Below are 16,048 nucleotides of genomic sequence, written 5' to 3'. Positions count from 1 at the left end.
GCTCATCTCCTGCCTCCAGTGCTGCACCTCAGCGGCCTCTCCTACAGCAACATGAGCTTTTACTTTGGGCATCCTAATGAGGATCAGGTGGCCTACGTCACACACTTCCGGAAGGAGGACGTGGAAGAAAAGGAGTAAGAGGAGGAAAAAGGAGCCTCGGAGGCAAGCCAGGAAGCCAAGGCTGTGTGGCGGGGAAGCCTGGCAGAAGGGAGGAGTCACAGCCAAGCTCCTGTTGACTCCTCTTGGCCTCGGTGGGAAGCTGGGGGTTCTGCCCTCCAGTGGGGGAGAGAGAGAGCCTGCTGGGAAGTCTTCAATAAACAAGTCTTGCTGTCTGTCTGGTGTCCATGTGTGGAGGGCAGAGGGAGATCCAGTGAGAGCTATGATGATGGACAAGGGTACCTCTGCTCATCAAGGAAAAAAGCTGGTCGGAAGGGAAGGACCACCAACCTCCTAGAAGATTCAAGGAAGTAGTGTGAGGAGTGGGCCTCACCTCCAGTCCCTAATGGCCCCTGCACTCTCACCTCCAGGACACCACACCCACCTGGGTTCTCTCCTGCTGCTCTGGTTGCTTTCGTTCATTCTCTTTGCTGATTGATTATGCATGCAGGCTCAGTCATGTCCAACTCTTTTCCATCCCATGACCTGTAGTCTGTGCCAGGTTCCTCTTTCCATGGGATTACCCAGGCAAGAATACTGGAGAGGGTTGCCATTTCCTCCTCCAGGAGATCGTCCCAACCCAGGGATTGAACCCAGGTGGATTCTTTACCACTGAGCCACCTGGGAAGCATTTTTACGGATTCCTCCTTTTCAACCCATCTTCCCTCAAGGTGGAGGGAGGCAGGACTTTGACCTTGAGCCTCTTCTCTATATTTATACCCTGGTGATTCCATTATTTTATTTTTTTAACTTGTATTTATGTATTTATTTTTAATTAAATTTTTGGGGGCCATGTCATGAGGCATTCCCTGACCAGGGTTAGAACCCGTGCCTCCTGCAGTAGAAGCATGGAATCTTAACCACTGGACTGCCTGGGAAGTCCCTCTATCACTTTAAATACCACTTATATACAATGACTCCCGTATTTCTCTTTCCAGATAAACATTTCCACCTCATTTTGTTGTCAACGAAAAATTTAATCAGTAGATCTAAGAAGAAATGGAAAGTTTTATTCTAGCCAAACTGAGGATTATAAACTGGAAACAGCCTCTCAGAAAGTTCTGAGAACTGTTCTGCTTGTTAGAGGTAAAAGCTCAGTTATATAAGTTTTTGAGACTGCTGCTAAGTCACTTCAGTCGTGTCCGACTCTGTGCTACCCCATAGACGGCAGCCCACCAGGCTCCCCCATCCCTGGGATTCTCCAGGCAAGAACACTGGAGTGGTTTGCCATTTCCTTCTCCAATGCAGGAAAGTGAAAAGTGAATGTGAAGTCGCTCAGTCGTGTCCGACTCTTCGAGACCCCATGGACTGCAGCCTACCAGGCTCCTCCGTCCATGGGGTTTTCCAGGCAAGAGTACTGGAGTGGGGTGCCATCACCTTCTCCTTTTGAGATAGAAGGATCAAATTGAATGATGTATACAATGCCATTCAAGCCTACAATGCAAGTAGTGGGTCCTGGGTCATCATGGCCCCTTACAAGATCAAGAAGGAAGGTTATCTCCTAAGACATTATCTTAGCAGGGGCTACTCTCCAATCTTGAGGCTTCTCCCTGCAGTGGCTTCTCTTGTTGCAGATCACAGGCTCTAGGACTTCAGTAGTTTTTGCACATGGGCTCAGTAGTTGCTGTTTCGAGGCCTTAGAGCATAGGCTGCATAGTTGTGGCACACAGGTTTAGTTGCTCAGGGGCATGTGGGATCTTTCTGAACCAGGGGTTGAATCTGTGTCTCCTGCATTGGCAGTGTGTGGTTCTTGAAAATGACAAACAAGCTCATGATTTAGGACTTTTGTGCAAGCTTTTCTGCTGAACACTTGAGAGAGGTTCTTTTCCTAGAACTCTCACCCCAAGTATCTGCATGGCTGATTTCTTCACTTTCTTTACACAAAAGTCAGCTTCTCAAAGAGGGTTACTATTTTTTTTTTAAGTTGCATCCCATACTACCAGTCCCTGTGCTCTAATCCCTAACCCCTGCTACTCACCTGTATATTTCATATCACTTATATCATATCACATATCAGTCTCCCCACCTGAATGTAAGCTCCAGTAGGGCAAGAATATTTGTTTTCATTATTTATATTTCCCAAATGTTGAGAATAGTGCCTGGCACACAAGAATGAATTACTGAGTTATTGTGAGGGAATTGTCCCTCAAGGTCAGAGGAAATGAAATCAGATGGCAGTAATTCTTTAGGATGCCACGAGAGGGCATCACTGGCCCGGATGTTGTCGGTCAAAGGCTGCTTAGCCTTACGCCTAACTGGGATTTTGAGCCTCCACTTTCCTCTATTTGGGCAGAGAGAGGAAAGAAAAGTTAACAAAATATCCAGCATGTTTTCCTTAAAGCTAAATGAATTTCCGATTTTAAAGACATGTCCTGTCCTTTGGTGTCAAGTCATTCTTACTGTTTTTAGTCTTGAAATAGCCTTTCCTCCTATAGAATTATTTTAAAAACAGTACCCCAGAAATTTTTGGAAATTTTAATAATTAGAAAATCAAAAAAATACAGGAAAAAAATCTAAAACTCTGGTATAATAGTTTAATAACAATGGAATGTTTTTAAATGAAATCTTAAGTACACTACAAATATCTAAAACAAATATACATTACATGAAATTTATTAATATACACATTTATTTCCCCCCCCCAACTTTTAACTTTCAAAAGTTCAAAATTACCAAAAAAAGTTGAAAGAATAATACAGTGAATACCTATACCCTTTGACACACTTTCTTTTATTTACTGGGCTATTTGGAAGCTTCAGATATGACATGTGACAACTAAAAATTTGACTACTAAAAACTTCACATTATGTTTCTACTAAGCATAAGGACATCCTCCTACAATAATTACTGTATCATTATTGTGGTAGTCTAATGGCTTCCAAATGCACCTACATCCTCCTCCCAAGAACCTGTAAATGTGTTACTTCATGTGGTAAAAGGAATTTTGCAGGTGTGATTAAGGATCTTGAGATGGGAAGATTCTCCTGGATTATCTAGGTGGGTCCGAGTTCAGTTCAGTTCAGTTCAGTCGCTCAGTCGTGTCCGACTCTTTGCGACCCCATGAATCGCAGCACGCCAGGCCTCCCTGTCCATCACCAACTCCCGGTTAGTTAGGAGATGGCATAACAGAAGCAAGAGGTTTAGAGTAATGCCTGGAAGTGGCACAGGCCAAGGAATGAAGGCAGCTTTCTAAAGGCAAAGATACAGATTCTTCCCCCAACTTCCCAAGCTTCTAGAAAGAATGCACCCCTGTCAACACCTTAATTCTAGACCTCTGACCTCCAGAACTATAATTTTGTTTTTTGTTCAGGATCCAGTTAAGATTTGTATTAATGTATTGCATTTGAGTGGAACTCCCCTGGTGGCTCAGACGGTAAAGCGTCTGCCTGCAAGGCAGAAGACCTGGGTTCAATCCCTGGGTCAGGAATGATCCCCTGGAGAAGGAAATGGCAACCCACTCCAGTACTCTTGCCTGGAAAATCCCATGGAGAGAGAAGTTGTAGGCTACAGTCCATGGGGTCACAAAGAGTCAGACACGAATGACTTCACTATTGCATTTGATTGTCATATGGTCGGTGACAGTGGCTTCAGATCAGATCAGATCAGATCAGTTGCTCAGTCGTGTCCGACTCTTTGCGACCCCATGAATCGCAGCACACGAGGCCTCCCTCTCCATCACCAACTCCCGGAGTTCACTGAGACTCACATCCATCAAGTCAGTGATGCCATCCAGCCATCTCATCCTCTGTCGTCCCCTTCTCCTCCTGCCCCCAATCCCTCCCAGCATCAGGGTCTTTTCCAATGAATCAACTCTTCTCATGAGGTAGCCAAAGTACTGGAGTTTCAGCTTCAGCATCATTCCTTCCAAAGAAATCCCAGGGCTGATCTCCTTCAGAATGGACTGGTTGGATCTCCTTGCAGTCCAAGGGACTCTCAAGAGTCTTCTCCAACACCACACTTCAAAGCATCAATTCTTCGACGCTCAGCCTTCTTCATAGTCCAACTCTCACATCCATACATGACCACAGGAAAAACCATAGCCTTGACTAGACGAACCTTTGTTGGCAAAGGAATGTCTCTGCTTTTGAATATGCTATCTAGGTTGGTCATAACTTTCCTTCCAAGGAGTAAGCGTCTTTTAATTTCATGGCTGCAGTCACCATCTGTAGTGATTTTGGAGCCCAAAAAAATAAAGTCTGACACTGTTTCCACTGTTTCCCCATCTATTTCCCATGAAGTGATGGGACCGGATGCCATGATCTTAGTTTTCTGAATGTTGAGCTTTAAGCCAACTTTTTCACTCTCCACTTTCACTTTCATCAAGAGGCTTTTTAGTTCCTCTTCACTTTCTGCCACAAGGGTGGTGTCATCTGCACATCTGAGGTTATTGCTATTTCTCCCGTCAATCTTGATTCCAGCTTGTGTTTCTTCCAGTCCAGCGTTTCTCATATGTACTCTGCATAGAAGTTAAATAAACGGGGTGACAATATACAGCCTTGACGAACTCCTTTTCCTATTTGGAACCAGTCTGTTGTTCCATGTCCAGTTCTAATTGTTGCTTCCTGACCTGCATACAGATTTCTCAAGAGGCAGGTCAGGTGGTCTGGTATTCCCATCTCTTTCAGAATTTTCCACAGTTTATTGTGATCCACACAGTCAAAGGCTTTGGCATAGTCAATAAAGCAGAAATAGATGTTTTTCTGGAACTCTCTTGCTTTTTCTATGATCCAGCGGATGTTGGCAATTCCTCTGCCTTTTCTAAAACCAGCTTGAACATCAGGAAGTTCACGGTTCACATATTGCTGAAGCCTGGTTTGGAGAATTTTGAGCATTACTTTACTAGCGTGTGAGATGACTGCAATTGTGCGATAGTTTGAGCATTCTTTGGCATTGCCTTTCTTTGGGATTGGAATGAAAACTGACCTTTTCCAGGCCTGTGGCCACTGCTGAGTTTTCCAAATTCGCTGGCATATTGAGTGCAGCACTTTCACAGCATCATCTTTCAGGATTTGGAATAGCTCAACTGGAATTCCATCGTCTCCACTAGCTTTGTTCGTAGTGATGCTTTCTAAGGCCCACTTGACTTCACATTCCAGGATGTCTGGCTCTAGGTCAGTGATGACACCATTGTGATTATCTGGGTCGTGAAGATCTTTTTTGTACAGTTCTTCTGTGTATTCTTGCCATCTCTTCTTAATATCTTCTGCTTCTGTTAGGTCCATACCATTTCTGTCCTTTATCGAGCTCATCTTTGCATGAAATGTTCCTTTGGTATCTCTGATTTTCTTGAAGAGATCCCTAGTCTTTTCCATTCTGTTTTTTTCCTCTATTTCTTTGCATTGATTGCTGAAGAAGGCTTTCTTATCTCTTCTTGCTATTCTTTGGAACTCTGTATTCAGATGTTTATATCTTTCCTTTTCTCCTTTGCTTTTCGCTTCTCTTCTTTTCACAGCTATTTGTAAGGCCTCCCCAGACAGCCATTTTGCTTTTTTGTATTTCTTTTCTATGGGAATGGTCTTGACCCCTGTCTCCTGTACAATGTCACGAACCTCATTCCATAGTTCATCAGGCACTCTGTCTATCAAATCTAATCTCTTGAATCTATTTCTCACTTTCACTGTATAATTGTAAGGGATTTGATTTAGGTCATACCTGAAAGGTCTAGTGGTTTTCCCTACTTTCTTCAATTTAAGTCTGAATTTGGCAACAAGGAGTTCATGATCTGAGCCACAGTCAGCTCCTGGTCTTGTTTTTGCTGACTGTATAGAGCTTCTCCATCTTTGGCTGCAAAGAATATAATCAATCTGATTTTGGTGTTGACCATCTGGTGATGTCCATTTATAGAGTGTTGTTGGAAGAGGGTGTTTGTTATGACCAGTGCATTTTCTTGGCAAAACTCTATTAGTCTTTGCCCTGTAGTTGGGTCCAACTCTTGCAACCCCCATGGACTGAAGCTTGCCAGGCTCCTCTGTCCATGGGATTCTCCAGGCAAGTCTACTGGACTGGGTTGCCATTTCCTTCTCTAAGGGATGGTCCTGACCTGGAAATTGAACCTAGGTCTCCTGCATTTCAGGCATTCTTGACCCACTGAGCTATGGGGGAAGCCCAACTATCATGTAGTATAAGCTTATTTTTAAAGTTCAAATTTATAGCAATTACTTTTTTTTTAAATTTGCTGTTGTGATCCGCATAAAAACTGAAAATTACAGATAATCTTGAGGACTTATTTTGTTCCGGTTGTGCCACACAGCTTGCAAGACCTTAGTTCCACAACCACGGATCAAACCTGTACACCCTACAGAGGAAGCATGGAACCCTAGCCACTGGACCATCAAGGAATGTCCAGGATTTCTTAAAGAGTACACCAAGTGCATTAATTAGAAACCACAGCCCCAGAGTGGGTGGGGTCTTGCCTGCTTGCCTGCCATGCTCAAGTATCCCCCTGTGAAAACTGTTTGTGAACAGTATGCCCAAGCCTGAACTTTAACTCAAGGTCTAAACAAAACCGGTTAACCGGGTTTTTCGCAGGTAGCAAACATCTATTGAACGACTGACTTTTCTGTGCCAAGCCCCGTACCAGGCACAGAAGACCGTCCAGATTTATATTTGGTGACCCTCACAGAACAAACATTTTAAAATAACTCTAATAACGTACTCCAGTCGTACATGACTGCGCGGTCATGGCGCGTCACTGGGAATAAGGCCGTAAGACTGACAGTCCTTCAACGGCCAGTTTGTCACTGCGACTGTTTCTGTTTCAAAAAATACTTTGCAACGCTTCTCTCAAAACTCACTAGCACTTTGTAACAGCTAACTACAACCGATAAACCACACCCCCCCACAAAAAAAGCTCGAACTTAAATAACTAAAAAAACACATAAAAGAGAAACGTAGATAAATCACAATGACTATTCAGCAATAAACAAGTCTTAAGGTGAACAACACAAACGTGTATATAACTTCAAACACATTAAAGTTTGTCATACAATACCCCATCTAGAAGTTATTGTCTATTTTTAAACAAATTTATTAGCCTCGCAAAAGCAAGGCCTCAAAAAATTGGTCTAAGACTCAGAATTGTTCCTCTCCACGGAAATCTTTAGTAAAAGGCGAAAGATTTATACGATCTGAAGAGAAACCAGAGTATGCTGCGGTGTTCCGGCACGCAGTCCTAGGTTAACCGTAAATCCTAAGCCAGCAATGGTAACTATATATCCACCCAAAAAGCGAGTAAGTATTTGCCATCGCAGATAATTCTATTAAAATATCCTAATTTTTCAGAAGTAGGAGAGAAATCAAAAGGAAAAAAGGATCTAGCCTTTAAAATAGGCACGATCCTGAATGCAATGCATTGTGGGTATGTAAATGAAGTTGACTCACCAACTTCGCATACCGGGAAATGCTTTAAAATTTAAGGCATTAGGTGGCTCGGTCTAGAGCCACCACTAGGGGGCGGAGCAGAAGCCAGATGGGCAAGAGTATAGACGCGGGGTCCAACGAGAAAATTCGATTTTATCTTTTTTTTAAGGGACATTTATTCCTTTCCCAAATGTTACAGTAAAACCAAGAGGGAGGGGGAAAAAAATGGTTTTAGCAGTCAGGAAAAAGAAATGTACCACTCTGGGGTTTGGCCAATAAAAGTTAGTGACAACAATGGGAGGGAAGAAAAGAAAAAGACAAGACATTGTTTCACGTTACAGACCTTCCCCTAACCCAAAGTTTAATACTTGCTTAACAAGTAGAAAAAGAGACACAGTTGATTCACAAACTGGAGGTCTGAACTTCAGTTAAGACACATAAAAACCTAGATGGGCCGCGTCCTCCTCAGCCCAGGTGTCCCTAGTCTAAAAACTCAAGGAAAGGCAGAACACTCAGGATTTGGGAGTGTACGCACCCCCACATCTGGGTCAGGGATTGGAGCAGCAAACATAACCTACTTGGAAAGAATTGGGAAAGAAAACCAGCAACTGCCTTCTTCCTGGGGGAGACAGGGAAGGAGGTGGGGCTAAGGCTAGGAGCATTTCACGTCACTAACCTAACTTGGGTAACTGCAAGGAACCATCTTAAACTGGCCTTAAGAGGAAGACCAGATGGATGATGGGAGAATCCATAGGAGGGAGAGGAGGAGAGGGAATGTGACTAGGGGGCAACAGTTCCTTCCTTTCTGGGCACAGGAAGGCAGCCAGGGCACAGGGTCCAGGCAGTGACCTCACAAGGACAGCACAGCTTTTGCAGCTTGGAGCTCACCCACGTGCCCCAGAATGAAACAGCTATTCATTCTGTTTCCTCCATGGTATAGGGCCCCAAGGCAGTGGATAGCTCTGTGGCCTGGAGCCCTTCTCTTCTGTGTCTCCTCCTTTGGAGGCAGCATTAGCCTCTGCCCCTTGGACCTCAGGCTCTTGGCTCACAGGGGAGGCAGCAACCTTCCTTCCTGGGCAGTGCCTTCTTTGCTGTAAGTACCAGATCTCTGCCTGCTCCTGCTCTTCCTGTGTGGGTTAAGAGACAAATCACCTCACCCTCCCGATTTTTCTTGAAGGACAGGCTATTCAGTTTGAAAGGCTTCTTGAAAGAGAATTTCTTCCTCTCCTTGAGGGTCTCCTTGAGGGGGATTGGAGCGCCCAATGTGCTAGCGGCACCACATTGCTGCTCGGCTCTGCACCAGAATGCCTGTTTTTTTGTTTATTGAAGTATATTTGATTTTAGTTTCAGGTGTATAGCATACTGATTCAGTATTTTTCCAAATTATACTCCAGTATAGATTATAGATAATGTCTGTAATTCCCTGTTATACAGTATATCCTTGTTGTGTCTCTATTTTAGATTTTGTTTTAATACTCAAATAAAATTGCTCTTGAATTAAAAAATTAAAACTGAATTTTTTAGATGACTGAAAATAGTTGTTTTCACACATTCATGCAACAAAAATGTAAGGAGCACTGTGTCAGACCATGTGCTAGAGGCCCCATGAGACAAGTGTGTGTGATGAGCACTGATGACTGTTTAGTGACACATAGGCCAAGCAAGAAAGGATCCACAGGAGTAGGGTGGTGAGGGCGTTCTCAGCAGAAAGGCACTTTGAACAGTGTGAGCCTGAATGGTGAAAGGACAAATGGCCAAGTGACAGGGACCAGATCGGGTCCAGTGCCAATGCATGACCTTGGATTTACCTTGAGAGCAATGAGGAATCTCTGAAAAGCTTTCAAGGAGAATCAGTTCAGTTCAGTCACTCAGTCGTGTCCAACTCTTTGTGACCCCATGGACTGCAGCACGCCAGGCTTCCCTGTCCATCACTAACTCCCAAAGCTTGCTCAAACTCATGTCCACTGAGTCGGTGATACCGTCCAACTATCTCATTCTCTGTCATCCCCTTTGCCTCCTGCCTTCAATCTTTCCCAGCATCAGGGTCTTTTCCAATGGGTCAGTTCTTCACATCACGTGGCCAAAGTAGTAAAGGAGAATAATATGATCAAATTAGTGTTTTGAAGAAGCATCAGCATCATCTGGTATTATCAATTTTATGAGTTGAATTGTGTCCCATCCCCCCTCCCCCACTAAATTCATATGTTGAAGTACAAACATTGTAGATGTAATTAGTTTAAATGAGGCTTCCAGAGCTGTCAGACAATAAATTTCTAAGCCACCAAGTTTGTGGTGTTTTGTTACGGCATCCTAAAAAATACACCTAATATACCTGGGTGTGTGTGTTCAGTCACTCACTTGTGCCCAACTCTTTTCGACCCCATGGACAGCAGCCAGCAAGGCTCCTCTATCCATGGAGTTTTCCAGGCAAGCATACTGGAGCGAGTTGCCATTTTCTACTCCAGGGGTTCTTCCTGACGCAAGGATCCAACCCGAGTTTCTTGTATCTCCTGCATTCACAGACGGATTCTTTACCACTGGACCACTTAAGAAGCCCAATATACCTGGGTATTTGTTAGAAATATAAATGACTGGGCTACACCTCAGACCTACTGATTCAGAAAATGCAGGTGAGACCCAGGTACCTGAGTTTTAACAGTCTTCCAGGTGATTCTGATGGCTAAGTTGAGAACCACTGGACACCTATTCTGGCTAAAGTATGGAGATTGTATGGTGGACAAGAAGTTTGGAAAAATGATTTAGGACTGAGCACTAAAGCCAGAGAGAAATAAAAGGCAGCCTGGACCAGGGGATGGTCAGGACTGCTCAAGGAGAAAGAATGTAAAGTAAGGAGAGAAAACAAGGCTAGAATAAGTCCCTAGAGAACAGTGGCCTAAAGGAGGGGTACAGCAGAAGCAGTGAAATTAGGAAGGCCAGAGGAAAAGCAGCAGTGTGGAAAGCATAGTCATCACAGCAGAAAAGAAGAAATCCATCAGTTCCGTCAGATGAGTGATCAAGTGAGGTGGGGACTGCAAAGTTCATTTAGTAGGGATAGGGTTAGTTAGCTCAGAAATCCCATTAGGGCGTTTTGGATAGGGAGGGAAATTTAGGGGGTTTTGGGAGACCATAGTAAGTTAATGATCACTTAAGAAAGCAGGTTTGCTTAACCTTGAAATCAAGCAGGCCTGCTTAGCAACAAAATCATGGAACAGAAGCATGAGACATGCCCCCAAGCAATAAAACAATGGTGGCCTGAGACCCACATTCTGCCCAGTGAGCCCAGTAAGTTACTGACCCCTAGGACATGCTCTCTGCATACATGAAAAACAATAGCTTATGGAAAGGTGACATTTCAAAGTAAAGACTTTCACTGTAACTAAGATGTGAAGTAATTTTTCCATAGTGCCATTACAGTCCTGGCTTAACCATGTAGGGACAAGAAAACTCCCTTGCCCATCCTGGAGGAGGAGCTAATGATGGAAGTGTGACACCTACTCAAGAATGAGGAAGAAGCTGTTTTTTCCCCCTCCCCACTTTTCCTTTGGTTTTAAAACTGTAGCCCACTAAGTTCCCAGGGCCTCTCGCCCACCCACTTGTAAGCTTCACAGGAGTCCTATTCTGTTCATAGGAAGTCACTTCTTATCTATTGTTTTGCCTCACTGAATTTTTTCTGCCCTGAGACATAAAGGACCAGAGTTCCTCAGAGCCCCCAAAATGCCACCTACTGGTCTCACATTGGATCCAACAGCAGGGCAGTCGCTGGTGACCACAGAGTGTGTAAACAGGGGCCACTGATGGAAGTCCAACGGCAGGGAGCCGTTGAAGGAGGCCATGGAGGTAGAGAAAGCAGGCAACTCTTCCGAGACATTGGCCCTAAAAAGCCAAATAGAGACTGTAGCTGGAAAGGGTTTGGGATTAAAGATAGCCTCCCTCCACCTCTTTTGTTAATATTATGTGTGGCTTGGTCACTCAGCTGTGTCCGACTCTTTGCATCCCCATGGACTGTAGCCCACTAGGCTCCTCTGTTCATGGGGATTCTCCAGGCAAGAATACTGGAGTGGGTTGTCATTTCCTCCTCCAGGGATCCTTCTCAACCTAGGGATCAAACCAGTGTATCCTGCATCTCCTGCATTTCAAGCAGATTCTTTACTGCTGGGCTTCTCTGGTGGCTAATGTAGTAAAGAAACTGCCTGCAATGCTGAGGACCCAGGTTCAATCCATGGGTCAGGAAGATCCCCTGGAGAAGGGCATGGCAACCCACTCCTGTATTTTTGCCTGGAGAATCTCATGGATAGAGGAGCCTGACAGGCTACAGTCCATAGGGTCACAAAGAGCTGGACACGACTGAAGTGCCTTAGTACACACGCATGAGCCACCAGGGAAGCCCTTTTGTTAATATTAGGAGAGTGTTAAACATGATTAAACCCCTTGAAAAGGAGTCAGTACAGACGGAGAGAGTGAAGATCCCAGAGAGAGGAATTACAGGACAGATAAGGGGGGTTGAGGAGTGAGAGGGGATGAGGATGGAGGTCCAGTTAGGTAAGATGAAGGATCCCGATGCCCTGGTGGCAGGAAGAGGGGAGCGAGAGGGTGCAGTATTAACTCCACCACAATGAAGATCTTTACGGAGTCGGTCCTCCACCCAATTGCTCACCAGCAGTTCCTCCTCCCATCACTCTGACCCTCAGATTCCCCTCCCTTTCCAGTATCTACCCTGCCACAGCTGAACTACTGGAAAAATCACACAACTGAGCCAGGCCTCTGATGAAGGTCCTGCTATTACTCGACAAGTCTCTACCTGGCTCTGCTTCCCACTCTCTATGTACCTTCTCTCACCGAAACCATCCCACACCTCCTCCCCAGCTCTGGTGCTCAGCAGATGACCTCACAGCAGAAGTTGCTGAGAAAGCAGAAGCCATTGCCGTATCTTCCCATCCTCAACCTAGCAGTGCCCATCATCTGCCCCTTCCTGAGCCCTCCTCCCATCAGAGACCATCCCCATGCTGTGCTTCTTCCTCTCGGTCCCCCTCAGGGCACCAGCTGTCTCCTCCCCACCGGTTCATCCCTGCAGACCAAGTAGCCTCCATCAACTCCTAGCTGAAGAAGAAAGTGGGGGCAGGAAGTGGGGAGGAGGAGAGGGGAGGACGAACCTGCAGCATCCGCCAACGGCAGTCTCCTTTTGGAATATAGCAATCAACCACAACAGAGAAAAACTTTGTATTTTTTATTTCAGAGAAAAATTCTGGCAGAAATATTTTTTTAAAAAAACAAACTTTTCTACCTCCGCAGGAGAACAAGTGGAACTTTCATTCTAAACAATTAGTTTCCACTGAGCCTCATCCTCAAGAAGCTTAATAACACTTTACTGTGGATGCATTTACATCAACTGGTACCATTTTCAATTAGTTAATTTTCACACTAAATTTTTTAATGCCTTTTGTAATTATCTAAACAATGCTTCACAAACCTTGAAGTTGATTCAAATGACAGAGACACCAGGTTACACTTAGGTGAAATAATTCCTGTATTAAAAAAGTTCTTAGTTTTTCCCCTTGTCTCTGCTTCCTCACTTCTTATTCTTTTTTATAATTTTATTTATTTTTGGCTGTGCTGGATTTTCTGCATTGCTGCACGGGATTTTCTCTAGTTGAGCAGAGGCTGCTCTCTAGTTGTGCTCAGGCTTCTCATTTTGGTGACTTTTCTTGGAGAAGGCAATGGCACCCCACTCCAGTACTCTTGCCTGGAGAATCCCATGGACGCAGGAACCTGGTAGGGTGCAGTCCGTGGGGTCGCTAAGAGTCGGACACGACTGAGCGACTTCACTTTCACTTTTCACTTTCCTGCATTGGAGAAGGAAATGGCAACCCACTTCAGTGTTCTTGTCTGGAGAATTCCAGGGACGGGGGAGCCTGGTGGGCTGCCATCCTATGGGGTCACACAGAGTCGGACACGACTGAAGTGACTTAGCAGCAGCAGCAGCTGCTTGTTGTGGGCAACAGACTGTAGGGCTTCAGGAGTCATAGCACACAGCTGTGGCTCTGGAGCACAGGCTGTTTTTGTGGTGTGCAGGCTTAGTTGCTCCAAGGCATGTGGGATCTTCTGGGATCAGAGATCAAACCTGTCTTTCCTGCATAGGCCAGTGGATTCTTTACCACCTAGCCATCAGAGAAGCCCTCATTCTTTATTATTTTAAAAATTCATCACGAACTATTTCTAACTCCACAGAAAAGTGTAGAGGACAAAAACATACCTGATACTCAGACTTGATAGATATAAACATTTCTTCAGGTGTGCTTTAGATATGTTTGGAAAGTAAAGAGAACCTTACATAGCTCCCTTTCCTCTGTTTTGGAGGCTGTGGAGCCCTCCTGGGAACAGGACTTTAAAATGAATACGTCCGGAAGGCTTTGTGCAAAGCCATTTTTGCTGGCTCTAAGCATGGTCTCCAATCAAAGAGAGCACACAGCTCTTCAGAAAACTGAAAATGTTTATGCTCAGGGTGAAACCAAATTCTCCTTAAGCCAGAGAAGTCCTTGTGTGTACAAAGCAAAGACAGCACAGTGACTCCTGGTGGCAAACCCAACGAATGAGAGAAATAGAGGAAACACAGTTTGTGCCTATGAAATCTTGGTTCCTGCCAAATTCTGAGGCAACCTTCCAGCTAAGGCCGTTAAACACAGAATTTGTGTGATGCTGTACTACTCAAGAATTTAAACTTATTAAAATAAATCAAAGTGTGAATGTTCTCTTGTAAAAATGAAACTAGAACCAAAACCTTATCTATATACAGTTGAAGCCTGCATTTGTTCCCCCCCCAATCCCCTTTGCTCCCCTTCTATCCATGATACCTACTATTATGAACTTGGTATGTCTTCCATCCACCAACAATATCAGTCTTGTGTTTTTAAAATTTGTATAAATATCATACCTTCCCATCCTGCTCTAACTTCCTTCCTTTTTTTGCTGGTGGTGGGGCGAGGGGCCCCGGGGCTGGGGGTGGGGGGTGGGGGGCAGGGTTGGTGGTGGTGTGCTGTGCTGCAGGGCTTGCAGTATCCTAGCTCTCAGACCAGGGATTGAACCCAGTCCCTCTGCAGTGAAAGCGCGGAGCCCCAACCACTGGACAGCCAGGGAATTCCCTGAAACTTCCTTTTTTTTAAGATTTGTGTTGGTATCTGTAAACCTAGTTTCAGCTCATCCACTTTATTTTCTGCACAATATTCCATTGTTTGAGTATACCACAATGCCTGGGACATCCAACAAAGGGACATATACTGACATTACTGTATATATTAAAAAACAACAACAACAACCTCTCTCCAGTCCCCATCTATTTATTCTAAGGTTTCTTAGATTTTTTTTAACTTTTATTTATTTATTTAATTTTGGCTGTACTGGGTTTTGTTGCTGTGGGGCTATCTCTAGTTGCCAGTTGCCATGTAGAATCTTCCTGGACCAGGGATGGAACCTGTGTTCCCTCCATTGGCAGGCTGATTCTTAACCAATGGACCACCAGAGAATTCTGATTTCTTAGGTCTTTTGCTTGTGAAAACAAAAACAGGACTAGAACTGGTGACAAACTGTCTCCCTCTATGGAAGCCAACTGAAAAATAAAAGTTTGTTCATCTCATTAAGAGATGTATTTCCAATCAATTTTTACTTTTTAGGTTGAAAATTCTTGTTTCGATCAATCATGTACTTGGGATGATAAATAATTCAACCCAGAAGATGTGTGTTAACACTCAGAGACTTAAGGTTACAAGTAATCTTTTGAAACCTACATAGAGAGAAATACATGTGAGTATCGTCTCATTTATTGGTAATTCATTTCTCACCCCAGGAACTGCCTGTTCTGGTCTTTTATCCATTTTTAAGTTGTTTTTGTCTTTTGCTTATTGACTTACAGGGCTTCCTTGATAGCTCAGTGGTATTTCTTACTCTTCATATTCAGAAAACTAAACCTTTGACAGTTCATATATATTGCAAGTTATTTCCTGTAGACTGTCAGTTTTTTAATGTTTATCATACAGAAGTTTATTTAATTCATGAATTTTCACTTTATAGTTTTCCATATTTTAAGAAATCTTTCCCTACCCTCATGTTGTAAAAATATACTCATATTTTCTTCTAAAAGTTTTAAAGTTTTTACAATTGACTTCCAAATGACCTAATTTTTTTTTTGTCTGCATGATGTGAAATAAGGACCTAATTTTATTTCATGGAGCATTACCTGCAGCATCCTTGGTGAGTGCAGGGGGTTGGAGACAATTTGATACTCATCACTAGGAGATTAGTAGGTAAAATGTACTATTATACACCAGTTGGAAATAATGTGTTAGATGTTCATATTGCATAAAAAACAGAATGTTTAGGGACTTCCAGGGCAGTCCAGTGGTTAAGACTCAGCACTTCCAGTGCTTCCACTGCAGGCAGCGTGGGTTCCATCCCTGGTTGGGGAACCAGGATCCCACATGCCTTGAGGAGTGGCCAAATTTTTTTTAAAAAAGAATGTCTAGTGACAAAAATAAAATGCATC

General features: G+C 43.9%; 1 protein-coding gene and 1 non-coding gene across 6 annotated transcripts in view; one reads left to right on the top strand and one right to left on the bottom strand.

Annotated features, from left to right (window-relative positions):
- ARMH1 (armadillo like helical domain containing 1) overlaps nt 1-332 on the top strand; it is a 62,626-nt gene extending 62,294 nt beyond the window's left edge. For all 5 annotated transcript variants that reach the window (XM_070786674.1, XM_019957611.2, XM_019957610.2 and 2 more), the window contains exon 13: nt 20-332. In XM_070786674.1, the coding sequence (XP_070642775.1) occupies nt 20-138 (119 nt within the window). In that variant the 3' untranslated portion in view covers nt 139-332. The remainder of the gene's footprint in view (nt 1-19) is intronic.
- A 6,855-nt stretch (nt 333-7,187) lies between these two features.
- Nucleotides 7,188-7,303, bottom strand: LOC139182434 (U5 spliceosomal RNA). Its single transcript, XR_011566091.1, has one exon. It is a non-coding gene; the product is annotated as a U5 spliceosomal RNA (small nuclear RNA).
- Nucleotides 7,304-16,048: the final 8,745 nt, after the last annotated feature.

The sequence above is a fragment of the Bos indicus genome, chromosome 3 (genome assembly GCF_029378745.1).
Source record: "Bos indicus isolate NIAB-ARS_2022 breed Sahiwal x Tharparkar chromosome 3, NIAB-ARS_B.indTharparkar_mat_pri_1.0, whole genome shotgun sequence".
Lineage (NCBI taxonomy): Eukaryota > Metazoa > Chordata > Mammalia > Artiodactyla > Bovidae > Bos > Bos indicus.
Note: the sequence above shows the minus strand (reverse complement) of the source record. Positions and strands in the feature narration are given on the sequence as shown.